Source organism: Rissa tridactyla, chromosome W (assembly GCF_028500815.1).
Source record: "Rissa tridactyla isolate bRisTri1 chromosome W, bRisTri1.patW.cur.20221130, whole genome shotgun sequence".
NCBI lineage: Eukaryota > Metazoa > Chordata > Aves > Charadriiformes > Laridae > Rissa > Rissa tridactyla.
Genome location: NC_071496.1, coordinates 30,917,242 through 30,930,619, shown reverse-complemented (window position 1 = coordinate 30,930,619; position 13,378 = coordinate 30,917,242). Strand labels below are relative to the sequence as shown.

General features: G+C 48.4%; 2 protein-coding genes across 3 annotated transcripts in view; one reads left to right on the top strand and one right to left on the bottom strand.

Annotated features, from left to right (window-relative positions):
- Positions 1 to 3,400: 3,400 nt before the first annotated feature.
- On the bottom strand, positions 3,401 to 8,542 carry LOC128902078 (ras GTPase-activating protein 1-like). 2 transcript variants are annotated; one of them, XM_054184426.1, is made up of 2 exons: positions 7,762 to 8,542; positions 3,401 to 4,007 (listed from the first exon to the last, which is right to left on the bottom strand). In XM_054184426.1, exons 1-2 carry the CDS (start codon positions 8,217 to 8,219, stop codon positions 3,836 to 3,838), a joined length of 630 nt encoding a protein of 209 aa, XP_054040401.1. In that variant the 5' UTR covers positions 8,220 to 8,542; the 3' UTR covers positions 3,401 to 3,835. The 2 variants fall into 2 exon arrangements, with proteins under 2 accessions (XP_054040401.1, XP_054040403.1); XM_054184428.1 differs by having other exon boundaries at positions 3,401 to 4,004.
- A 276-nt stretch (positions 8,543 to 8,818) lies between these two features.
- LOC128901926 (ras GTPase-activating protein 1-like) overlaps positions 8,819 to 13,378 on the top strand; it is a 5,824-nt gene continuing 1,264 nt past the window's right edge. Inside the window, exons 1-2 of the mRNA XM_054184068.1 lie at positions 8,819 to 9,465; positions 13,221 to 13,366. Of these exons, the coding sequence (XP_054040043.1) occupies positions 9,008 to 9,465; positions 13,221 to 13,366 (604 nt within the window). The 5' untranslated portion in view covers positions 8,819 to 9,007. The remainder of the gene's footprint in view (positions 9,466 to 13,220; positions 13,367 to 13,378) is intronic.

The following is a 13,378-nucleotide window of genomic DNA, read 5'->3' as shown; positions in this document are numbered from 1 at the left end:
AGGGGGGGGGGGTGTCAGCAGAACTGCCACCATGGACTTCCGGAGGGCAGACTTTGGTCTTTTCAGGAGCCTGCTTGACAGAGTCCCTTGGGAGGCAGTCCTGAAGGGCAGAGGAGTCCAGAAAGGCTAGACATTTTTTAAGAAGGAAGTCTTAAAGGCATCTCCATGTGCCGTAAAACAAGCTGTTGGGGGAAAAGACCGGCCTGGCTGAACAGAGAGCTATGGTTGCAACTCAGGGAAAAAGGAGAGTTTATGGCCTTTGGAAAAAGGAGCAGGCCACTCAGGAAGGCTACAAAGACGTTGTAAGGCTATGTCGGGAAAAAATTAGAAAGGCCAAAGCCCAACTAGAACTTAACCTGGCTTTGGATGTTAAGAAAAATAAAAGGAGTTTCTATAAATACACATTAGTAACAAAAGGAGGACTCAGGAGAATCTCCATCCTTTATCGGATGAAGGCGGTAACACGGTGACAAAGGATGAGGAAAAGGCTGAGGTACTTAATGCCTTCTTTGCCTCAGTCTTTAGTAGTAGAGTCGGTTGTTCCCTGAGTACCCAGCCCCCTGAGCTAGCAGATAGGGGCGGGGAGCAGAATGAAGCCCCCGTAATCCAGAGGGAGATGGTGAGGGACCTGCTCCAACACCTGGACGTACACAAGTCTATGGGGCCAGATGGGATCCACCCGAGGGTACTGAGGGAGCTGGTGGAAGTGCTCACCGAGCCACTTTTCATCATTTACCAGCAGTCCTGGCAAACCGGGGAGGTCCCAGTTGACTGGCGTCTAGCAAGTGTGACGCCCATCCACAAGAAGGGCCGCAAGGAGGATCCGGGGAACTACAGGGCTGTCAGCCTGACCTCGGTGCCTGGGAAGGTCATGGAACAGATCATCCTGAGTGCCATCACGCGGCACATGCAGGTCAAACAGGCGATCAGGCCCAGTCAGCATGGGTTCATGAAAGGCAGGTCCTGCTTGACAAACCTGATCTCCTTCTATGACAAAAAGTGACCCGCTTGGTGGATGAGGGAAAGGCCGTGGATGTTGTTTACCCGGACTTTAGTAAGGCCTTTGATACAGTTCCCCACAGCATCCTCCTGGAGAAACTGGCTGCCCATGGCTTGGACAGGAGTACTCTTTGCTGGGTTAAAAACTGGCTGGAGGGCCGGGCCCAGAGTGGTGGTGAATGGAGTTCAATCCACTTGGCAGCCAGTCACGAGCGGTGTTCCCCAGGGCTCGGTATTGGGGTCGGTTCTCTTTAATACCTTGATCAATGATCTGGAGGAGGGGGTTGAGCACACCCTCAGTAAGTTTGCAGACGACGCCAAGTTGGGTGGGAGTGTTGATCTGCTTGAGGGTAGGAAGGCTTTGCAGAGGGATCTGGACAGGCTGGATCGATGGGCCGAGGCCAATGGTATGAGGTTCAACAAGGGCAAGTGCCGGGTCCTGCACTTGGGTCACAACAACCCCATGCAGCGCTACAGGCTTGGGGCGGAGTGGCTGGAGAGCTGCCTGGCAGAAAAGGACCTGGGGGCGTTGGTTGACTGCTGGCTGAATATGAGCCAGCAGTGTGCCCAGGTGGCCAAGAAGGCCAACAGCATCCTGGCCTGTATCAGGAACAGTGTGGCCAGCAGGACTAGGGAAGTGATCGTCCCCCTGTACTCGGCACTGGTGAGGCCCCACCTCAAGTACTGTGTCCAGTTTTGGACCCCTCACCACAAGAAAGACACTGAGGTGCTGGAGCAGGTCCAGAGAAGGGAAACGAAGCTGGTGAGGGGTCTGGAGAATAAGTCTTATGAGGAGCGGCTGAGGGAGCTGGGGTTGTTTAGCCTGGAGAAAAGGAGGCTGAGGGGAGACCTTCTTGCTCTCCAGAACTACCTGAAAGGAGGTTGTAGAGAGGTGGGGGTCAGTCTCTTCTCCCAAGTAACAGGCCATAGGACAAGAGGAAACAGCCTCAAGTTGCGCCAGGGGAGGTTCAGACTGGATATTAGGAAAAATTTTTACACCGAAAGTGTTATTAAGCATCAGAACAGGCTGCCCAGGGAAGTGGTTGAGGCACCATCCATGGAGGTACTTAAAAGACGGGTAGACATAGTGCTTAGAGATATAGTTTAGATTAGCGATGGTTTTTGTCAGTGTTAGGTTGATGGTTGGACTAGATGATCTGAAAGGTCCCTTCCTACCTAGGCAATTCTATGATTCTATTTAACATTTCTCTACCCAGCTCTCTATCTTCAACTGTTTTTTCTCACTAATACGTTGCCTCAACAGATACCAAGAGTGACTGTAAGAATACATCTACTGTGGGTAGGATTTTTGTTTTAACAAGACAGTATTTTGACAACCTATTTCATCTTGTAAGGTTAATATCTTTTGATTTCAACTGATTCCCATTTCAAACTGATAATCACTGCTTAAAGAAACACCATATGAAAATATGAATTGTTTTGGAATATACTGAAACTGCTTCTACCATCTTAATGCAATGCTAAGAGATATCTTGTCAACTTTAAGATTTTTATTCCAATACATAAACAACTGAACTATTTCACATATCACCGGTTTACTACTAAATTAAGTATCATTCATTCATTTTGTAGGCATTTCCATAACACCATTTCAGACTGCCATCAACCTCTGGCAGTGAGCTCTGCAGATGGGGGTAGTAGAGAGTGCAGAAAAAAAAAAAAGACCAAAACACACAGAATTGCCCACTCTATTCCCTAGCATCCAGTGCCTCCCACCTACCATTAAGCTACAGCATAAACATGCTACTTCTATACTCAAATGAAAAAGCACCCACTGAACAGACAATCATTAAGTCAGTCTCACTCAGGATTGTGGGGCTACCGTTGCCTTACACAGTATTTGCATGCCCCCTGCACACCAAGGAGAGAACTGGAACAGAGGTAGGATGTGTGATGATTGGTTAACATGTCCAGATAGTGCTTCCGCAACTCAACAATTAAAGAGGACAGCCCGACTGGGGAATTCTGAATTCCCTGAGTCCGTCGGCTGGTCTGTGTCACTCACCCAAAAAAGCCATGCCCTGCTTCCTGCCAAATAACCATGGTTATGTAAGCCTTTGCATTCATGGATATTAAGTTTAGCCCAGTATTGGTAAATTAATGGATTTGCTGTTGTTTTGACCTGGATAATTGTACTACTGAATTACTGGATGTGTTGTCATAACAACACAGATAGTTGTACTACTGATCTGTATTTATTACTGTACCTATATTTAGCAATAGCTTGCTTATCCCTAAAGCTGATGGCCAGCCATCTGTATCCTGAACCTATAATTTGGCAGTGCCACCTTAGACCCTTACAAGGATCAAAGATAAACATCAATCATACTTTGGGATTTTGAGTATTTTAATTAAAAAATACGTTACATATTGACAAGCTCCTCCCACTGCTAGAAAATTAAAGAAATCACATTAAACTGTATTCCCGTTTTCCTGAGGTACTTGGAAAAGAGAAGAGGGAGTTAAGTGTATCAATCAGGTGTTTGCTTATAATATTAAGGTGACAGATCTTTGGTCTGGTAATAAATCAAGAGTTCAATTCTATAAAAGCAGATGGTATGACTACAAAGAAAGGACGTGTCCTGGTTTGAGCGACACAGGACTAATTTCTTTTCTAATGCTTGGGAAAATTGCACTTTTAGAAGACTCTAGTGTCTGAATTCGTGAAAATATTTACTTCGTAGTCAGCTATGGTATGTGGGTTTCAAGGTCTCAGTGTTTTCGAGCTAGCCAGGTGCACGGACGAGGAGGAGCGAGACCCGGGCGCTTGACCCAAGCTGGCCAACAGGATTATTTCATACCATGAACGTCACATTCAATATAAATTAGAAAGTTTGCTGAGGAGTTTTTTCTCTTCTGTGATGGCTGCGATCCTGAGAACTTCTTGCCCCAGTGATGGACCCCTGAGGCCTTCCCTTCCTCCTGAAGCTGTAGTGCTCGCAGCGTCCCACATTTGCTGTCCACTGCTGGGAGTGCACGGCTTCCTGCTGATAGAATTGGCTGAGTATAATCCTTGTATATTTTATATTGGTATCGGGATCAATACTGGCTCTTTAGTATTATTAATGTTAATTATTTAGTCATATCCTATTAAATCTGTTTATATTTCAACCCTTGCGTGTCTGTTTTTCCCTGCTTCCCCTTCCTTAGCAAAGCTTTTGACACTGTCTCCCATAACATCCTCATTAGGAAGCTGAGGAAGTATGGGCTAGACGAGGTGACAGTGAGGTGGATCGAGAGCTGGCTGAGTGACAGAACCCAGAGGGTTGTGATCAGCGGCACAGAGTCCAGTTGGAGGCCTGTAACGAGTGGTGTCCCTCAGGGGTCAATACTTGGACCAATTTTGTTCAATATATTCATTAATGACCTAGATGAGGGGACAGAGTGTATCCTCAGCAAGTTTGCTGATGATACCAAGCTGGGAGGGGTGGCCGACACTCCAGAGGGCCGTGCTGCCATCCAGCGTGACCTGGACAGGCTGGAGAGCTGGGCAGAGAAGAACCTACTGAGGTTCAACAAAAGCAAGTGTAGGGTCCTGCACCTGGGAAGGAAGAATGCCAAACACCAGTATAGGTTAGGGGCGGACATGCTGGGAAGCAGCTCTGAGGAGAAGGACCTGGGGGTCCTGGTAGACAGCAAATTATCCATGAGCCAGCAGTGTGCCCTTGTCGCCAAGAAGGCCAATGGCATCCTGGGCTGCATAGGGAAGACTGTGGCCAGTAGGTCGAGGGAGGTCATTCTTCCCCTCTACTCTGCACTGGTGAGGCCACAACTGGAGTACTGTGTCCAGTTTTGGGCTCCCCAGTTCAAGAGGGACAGGGAACTACTGGAGCGAGTCCAGCGTAGGGCAACCAAGATGATTGTGGGACTGGAGCACCTCCCTTATGAGGAAAGGCTGAAAGAGCTGGGACTCTTTAGCCTGGAGAAGAGAAGGTTGAGGGGGGACCTGATTAATGTTTACAAGTACCTAAAGGGTGGGTTTAAGGAGGACGGAGCCAGGCTCTTTTCAATGGTTCCCAGCGACAGGACAAGGGGCAATGGGCACAAGCTAGAACATAGGAAGTTCCGTTCAAATACAGGGAAAAACTTCTTTACAGTGAGGGTGACAGAGCACTGGAACAGGCTGCCCAGGGAGGTTGTGGAGTCCCCTTCTCTAGAGATTTTCAAGACCCGCCTGGATGCAGCCCTGAGGGATGTGCTTTAGGCAACCCTGCTCTAGCAGGGGAGTTGGACTAGATGATCTCTAGAGGTCCCTTCCAACTCTGAAGATTCCGTGATTCCGTGATTCCTGGGTGGGGAGGGGTCATCAGGTGATAGAATAATTGTCTAAATGATGATAAATTGTTATGGGTTTCTCAAACCATAACAGACGCTTCCAAAATAAAATATCAGGACTGAAAGGATACAACTTACTATCAACATACAGCTAATTCAAATGATTTAACTGAGAATAGTAAGAAACTGGCTTTGTATTAAAATAGATGCATGAAAGAGAAAAAGGTTTCTGATTATTTTTAATTAGCCAACAACTTTTTTTTTTTAGGTCACAAACAGGAAAAGTTACAAAGAAAAAACAGTTAAGTAGATGGAGGTATAAGTTTCTGAATCAATTTTTTAAAATCTATTTTACTGCCTCGATGCTTTTATATTAAAGTATCTGCAAGAGCAAATGCTCAACTACACAGTTATGCTGGTCCTGCAGAGACTTCAATATCCCTTTTGTCTTAATAAGGCAAGTAGCCTCATCGACCAATACAGAAAATTAGGGCCTTCGCAGTCTTCCCCCTAGAACATGCTTTTTGTCAGAAATTTTGTATCCTCTTTTATGAAAATTAACCTTCATGCTATCATACGAGTTACAAGACAATACTCTAACAACAAAATCCACTTACGTTTGTGAAAGTAGTAACAACTGCTTAGAATCAAATCATCATCATCAAGAATCACCCCTTTCTAAAAAGATTTCCCCAAAAAACCTACTTTCTGAGAAACAGAATAACCAAGTTGTAACAGGAAAAAGCAGTCTGATCTTTCAGAGAGAAAACCAGGAGATCAGAATTCTGTATCTCTCTGACTTAATACACAATATTGATTATGTGCTTCTATTTCCCTCAGCCTTTATCTAAACTGCCTGAATTGATTATATTGCTAGGTCTTTATGGAAGTGTACAACTTTAAGACTATTCAAACACTGTCTTCACAAAACAGAGTCTTATTCTTTATTAACTTCCACAAAACGTCAAGAATTTAAAAGAGGAAAGGATTAGTAGAAAGCCTGTCAAGGTTAGAGAGATTAACTTTCTTTAAAAAAATAAATCATTTAATATTACAGTTTACCTCCTCCTTACAACTGCAATGGCTTCCGAAATACCTGAAATAATGCAGAAGTCAACTCTCTGGCACTGGAGTTATGAGAGAAGGTAAAAATAAACCCAAATTCAGATGGGTTTTCAGGTGAACTTTGACCTATACCTTGAAACCCTGTTATTCTCTATACTTACTACAACTTCAGGAATAACATATTTCTAGATGCCAACGTAAGCAATTTAAGCCTTTGAAACTGTTTCATTTTGGGGAGAATAAGGTACCTGCTTGAGGGCTGTTCCAATACAAGCCTTGCAACCTTTTTATGTTAATCTGCAGACTTCCTAGAGTTAGTTCATTGTTAAATCCAAAGGTTGTGTTTAGAGCACTTGCTAGTTACGTGAACTCTATATAACATTATCTGATTTTTTTTTTTATTTCACAAAATATAAACACAGAACTGCTCTGCCTCTAGTGCAAAATTCTTTATATTACTAGCACCGTAGGAATCCCAATTAACCTAACTGGAAAGCAGCTCTGCAGAAAGAGACCTGGGAGTCCTGGTGGACAACAGGATGACCATGAGCCAGCAATGTGCCCTCGTGGCCAATGGTCTCCTGGGGTGCATTAAAAAGAGCGTGGCCAGCAGGTCGAGGGAGGTCATCCTCCCCCTCTACTCTGCCCTGGTGAGGCAGCATCTGGAATACTGTGTCCAGTTCTGGGCCCCCCAGTTCAAGAGGGTCAGGGAACTACTGGAGAAGGTACAGCGGAGGGCTACCAAGATGATCAAGGGACTGGAGCACCTCTCTTATGAGGAAAGGCTGAGAGCCCTGGGTCTGTTTAGCCTGGAGAAGACTGAGAGGGGACCTCATCAATGCTTATAAATATCTAAAGGGCAGGTGTCAAGAGCATGGGGACAGACTCTTCTCAGTGGTGCCCAGCGACAGGACAAGGGGCAACGGGCACAAGCTGGAACACAGGAAATTCCATCTCAACGTGAGGAGGCACTTCTTTACTTTGAGGGTGGCAGAGCCCTGGAACAGGCTGCCCAGAGAGGTGGTGGAGTCTCCTTCTCTGGAGATACTCAAAACCCGTCTGGATGCATTCCTGTCCAACCTGCTCTGGGTGAAGCTGCTTTAGTGGGGGGATTGGACTAGATGATCTCCGAAGGTCCCTTCCAACCCCTACTATTCTGTGATAAGTATAATGAAAACCTTAATGAAGGCTTGCAGTTTCTTTTTTCAATAGTCTCTTCTCCCCGAGCATAACCTAATTAAAAACTTCTACGACACTTCCACAGGAGTTTGACGCACGCTTCCCACTGAGAAAAGGAGGGGGCCCGACGCCGCGCTTCCCGCTGCGGCGCCCCCCCTTCCCGCGAGGGAAGCGCCCAGGGATAGCGGGCGTCCGGCGGGGCGCGGAAGCGCTGCTACTCACTGGTTCGTGGGGGGAGCGTTGAGCGGGATGGCCACCTCCTCCTCTTCATACTCCGGCCCATCCAACGAGTCGCCTTCGTCCACGGTTCCCAGTCCCCCCGCCAAGGAAGGTGGCTGTGGCGGCGGGGGAAAAGCGACAGTGCTGGGTTCGGGTGGGGGCAGCAGCCCTCCGGACATCTCCTGGCCCTGGCCAGTTGTTGTCACGGCGCCACCGCCTCCAGACACCAGAGGGGCAGGCCCCGAGCCTAGCGACAGGAACCCCAGCGCCGAGCACAAAGCCGGACCGCCGGCGCCCGGGGTGTCCCCGCCGGAGCCCACCAGGAAGGAGCCCTGCGGCCCTAGCTCCTTGCCACGGCATAAGGTGGGGTAGTGCTCCGACTCAGCTCCGCCAACGGCTCTCACCATCCCGGCGGAGGTAACCGAGCCGCCCTCCTCAGCCCCGGCTTCGGCCGCCATCATGTTGAGCCTCGCCCCCTCCTACCTCCCCCCCGCCGAACGCCGCACACTGGGAAGGTGGCGACGACTTCTCCCTCCCCGCGCCTCCGCCTGCAGGGAGCAGAGCCGGGACGAGGGGAAGATTTCTCCAGCAGAGACGGCCTCCGAACAATAGGCGTCTGGGCGCCTAAAGCAGCTCCACAAGGCCCCAGCGCTGCTGGGGCGTTATTTTGCTGCTTTTTTTTTTTCACAAGGCGGGGATGATGGGGAACTTCTTAAATTTTTTCTTCTCTCCTCTCCCTGTATCCCTTACACCCCTGATGAGGGAGCAGTGAACCTGCCCGCATCTTCTCCCGCAGCTATCTCACGCTCCGCAAGCTACTGCCTACTCCCTACACGAGATGAGATTCGAGACGAGACGAGACACTAAACGCGCAAGTGCAGCTCACCAATCTACTCTCTTTTCTGTCACTAGCTATCTCGCTCCCTCCCTCTTCTTTGCCCCGCCCATGCAGTCATGCGTCCTCGCTGGCTTTCGGGGGGGGAGTGTGTGAGCGAGCGAGCATAGCTGTGTCTCTGTAGGAGTTGCTCCCCTCGCGGCCGCAGGGGGATAAGGCAGCAGCGCTGGGGCCTTGCGGAGCTGCTTTAGGCGCCCAGACGCCTATTGTTCGGAGGCCGTCTCTGCTGGAGAAATCTTCCCCTCGTCCCGGCTCTGCTCCCTGCAGGCGGAGGCGCGGGGAGGGAGAAGTCGTCGCCACCTTCCCAGTGTGCGGCGTTCGGCGGGGGGGAGGTAGGAGGGGGCGAGGCTCAACATGATGGCGGCCGAAGCCGGGGCTGAGGAGGGCGGCTCGGTTACCTCCGCCGGGATGGTGAGAGCCGTTGGCGGAGCTGAGTCGGAGCACTACCCCACCTTATGCCGTGGCAAGGAGCTAGGGCCGCAGGGCTCCTTCCTGGTGGGCTCCGGCGGGGACACCCCGGGCGCCGGCGGTCCGGCTTTGTGCTCGGCGCTGGGGTTCCTGTCGCTAGGCTCGGGGCCTGCCCCTCTGGTGTCTGGAGGCGGTGGCGCCGTGACAACAACTGGCCAGGGCCAGGAGATGTCCGGAGGGCTGCTGCCCCCACCCGAACCCAGCACTGTCGCTTTTCCCCCGCCGCCACAGCCACCTTCCTTGGCGGGGGGACTGGGAACCGTGGACGAAGGCGACTCGTTGGATGGGCCGGAGTATGAAGAGGAGGAGGTGGCCATCCCGCTCAACGCTCCCCCCACGAACCAGTGAGTAGCAGCGCTTCCGCGCCCCGCCGGACGCCCGCTATCCCTGGGCGCTTCCCTCGCGGGAAGGGGGGGCGCCGCAGCGGGAAGCGCGGCGTCGGGCCCCCTCCTTTTCTCAGTGGGAAGCGTGCGTCAAACTCCTGTGGAAGTGTCGTAGAAGTTTTTAATTAGGTTATGCTCGGGGAGAAGAGACTATTGAAAAAAGAAACTGCAAGCCTTCATTAAGGTTTTCATTATACTTATCACAGAATAGTAGGGGTTGGAAGGGACCTTCGGAGATCATCTAGTCCAATCCCCCCACTAAAGCAGCTTCACCCAGAGCAGGTTGGACAGGAATGCATCCAGACGGGTTTTGAGTATCTCCAGAGAAGGAGACTCCACCACCTCTCTGGGCAGCCTGTTCCAGGGCTCTGCCACCCTCAAAGTAAAGAAGTGCCTCCTCACGTTGAGATGGAATTTCCTGTGTTCCAGCTTGTGCCCGTTGCCCCTTGTCCTGTCGCTGGGCACCACTGAGAAGAGTCTGTCCCCATGCTCTTGACACCTGCCCTTTAGATATTTATAAGCATTGATGAGGTCCCCTCTCAGTCTTCTCCAGGCTAAACAGACCCAGGGCTCTCAGCCTTTCCTCATAAGAGAGGTGCTCCAGTCCCTTGATCATCTTGGTAGCCCTCCGCTGTACCTTCTCCAGTAGTTCCCTGACCCTCTTGAACTGGGGGGCCCAGAACTGGACACAGTATTCCAGATGCTGCCTCACCAGGGCAGAGTAGAGGGGGAGGATGACCTCCCTCGACCTGCTGGCCACGCTCTTTTTAATGCACCCCAGGAGACCATTGGCCACGAGGGCACATTGCTGGCTCATGGTCATCCTGTTGTCCACCAGGACTCCCAGGTCTCTTTCTGCAGAGCTGCTTTCCAGTTAGGTTAATTGGGATTCCTACGGTGCTAGTAATATAAAGAATTTTGCACTAGAGGCAGAGCAGTTCTGTGTTTATATTTTGTGAAATAAAAAAAAAAATCAGATAATGTTATATAGAGTTCACGTAACTAGCAAGTGCTCTAAACACAACCTTTGGATTTAACAATGAACTAACTCTAGGAAGTCTGCAGATTAACATAAAAAGGTTGCAAGGCTTGTATTGGAACAGCCCTCAAGCAGGTACCTTATTCTCCCCAAAATGAAACAGTTTCAAAGGCTTAAATTGCTTACGTTGGCATCTAGAAATATGTTATTCCTGAAGTTGTAGTAAGTATAGAGAATAACAGGGTTTCAAGGTATAGGTCAAAGTTCACCTGAAAACCCATCTGAATTTGGGTTTATTTTTACCTTCTCTCATAACTCCAGTGCCAGAGAGTTGACTTCTGCATTATTTCAGGTATTTCGGAAGCCATTGCAGTTGTAAGGAGGAGGTAAACTGTAATATTAAATGATTTATTTTTTTAAAGAAAGTTAATCTCTCTAACCTTGACAGGCTTTCTACTAATCCTTTCCTCTTTTAAATTCTTGACGTTTTGTGGAAGTTAATAAAGAATAAGACTCTGTTTTGTGAAGACAGTGTTTGAATAGTCTTAAAGTTGTACACTTCCATAAAGACCTAGCAATATAATCAATTCAGGCAGTTTAGATAAAGGCTGAGGGAAATAGAAGCACATAATCAATATTGTGTATTAAGTCAGAGAGATACAGAATTCTGATCTCCTGGTTTTCTCTCTGAAAGATCAGACTGCTTTTTCCTGTTACAACTTGGTTATTCTGTTTCTCAGAAAGTAGGTTTTTTGGGGAAATCTTTTTAGAAAGGGGTGATTCTTGATGATGATGATTTGATTCTAAGCAGTTGTTACTACTTTCACAAACGTAAGTGGATTTTGTTGTTAGAGTATTGTCTTGTAACTCGTATGATAGCATGAAGGTTAATTTTCATAAAAGAGGATACAAAATTTCTGACAAAAAGCATGTTCTAGGGGGAAGACTGCGAAGGCCCTAATTTTCTGTATTGGTCGATGAGGCTACTTGCCTTATTAAGACAAAAGGGATATTGAAGTCTCTGCAGGACCAGCATAACTGTGTAGTTGAGCATTTGCTCTTGCAGATACTTTAATATAAAAGCATCGAGGCAGTAAAATAGATTTTAAAAAATTGATTCAGAAACTTATACCTCCATCTACTTAACTGTTTTTTCTTTGTAACTTTTCCTGTTTGTGACCTAAAAAAAAAAAGTTGTTGGCTAATTAAAAATAATCAGAAACCTTTTTCTCTTTCATGCATCTATTTTAATACAAAGCCAGTTTCTTACTATTCTCAGTTAAATCATTTGAATTAGCTGTATGTTGATAGTAAGTTGTATCCTTTCAGTCCTGATATTTTATTTTGGAAGCGTCTGTTATGGTTTGAGAAACCCATAACAATTTATCATCATTTAGACAATTATTCTATCACCTGATGACCCCTCCCCACCAGGAATCACGGAATCACGGAATCTTCAGAGTTGGAAGGGACCTCTAGAGATCATCTAGTCCAACTCCCCTGCTAGAGCAGGGTTGCCTAAAGCACATCCCTCAGGGCTGCATCCAGGCGGGTCTTGAAAATCTCTAGAGAAGGGGACTCCACAACCTCCCTGGGCAGCCTGTTCCAGTGCTCTGTCACCCTCACTGTAAAGAAGTTTTTCCCTGTATTTGAACGGAACTTCCTATGTTCTAGCTTGTGCCCATTGCCCCTTGTCCTGTCGCTGGGAACCATTGAAAAGAGCCTGGCTCCGTCCTCCTTAAACCCACCCTTTAGGTACTTGTAAACATTAATCAGGTCCCCCCTCAACCTTCTCTTCTCCAGGCTAAAGAGTCCCAGCTCTTTCAGCCTTTCCTCATAAGGGAGGTGCTCCAGTCCCACAATCATCTTGGTTGCCCTACGCTGGACTCGCTCCAGTAGTTCCCTGTCCCTCTTGAACTGGGGAGCCCAAAACTGGACACAGTACTCCAGTTGTGGCCTCACCAGTGCAGAGTAGAGGGGAAGAATGACCTCCCTCGACCTACTGGCCACAGTCTTCCCTATGCAGCCCAGGATGCCATTGGCCTTCTTGGCGACAAGGGCACACTGCTGGCTCATGGATAATTTGCTGTCTACCAGGACCCCCAGGTCCTTCTCCTCAGAGCTGCTTCCCAGCATGTCCGCCCCTAACCTATACTGGTGTTTGGCATTCTTCTTCCCAGGTGCAGGACCCTACACTTGCTTTTGTTGAACCTCAGTAGGTTCTTCTCTGCCCAGCTCTCCAGCCTGTCCAGGTCACGCTGGATGGCAGCACGGCCCTCTGGAGTGTCGGCCACCCCTCCCAGCTTGGTATCATCAGCAAACTTGCTGAGGATACACTCTGTCCCCTCATCTAGGTCATTAATGAATATATTGAACAAAATTGGTCCAAGTATTGACCCCTGAGGGACACCACTCGTTACAGGCCTCCAACTGGACTCTGTGCCGCTGATCACAACCCTCTGGGTTCTGTCACTCAGCCAGCTCTCGATCCACCTCACTGTCACCTCGTCTAGCCCATACTTCCTCAGCTTCCTAATGAGGATGTTATGGGAGACAGTGTCAAAAGCTTTGCTAAGGAAGGGGAAGCAGGGAAAAACAGACACGCAAGGGTTGAAATATAAACAGATTTAATAGGATATGACTAAATAATTAACATTAATAATACTAAAGAGCCAGTATTGATCCCGATACCAATATAAAATATACAAGGATTATACTCAGCCAATTCTATCAGCAGGAAGCCGTGCACTCCCAGCAGTGGACAGCAAATGTGGGACGCTGCGAGCACTACAGCTTCAGGAGGAAGGGAAGGCCTCAGGGGTCCATCACTGGGGCAAGAAGTTCTCAGGATCGCAGCCATCACAGAAGAGAAAAAACTCCTCAGCAAACTTTCTA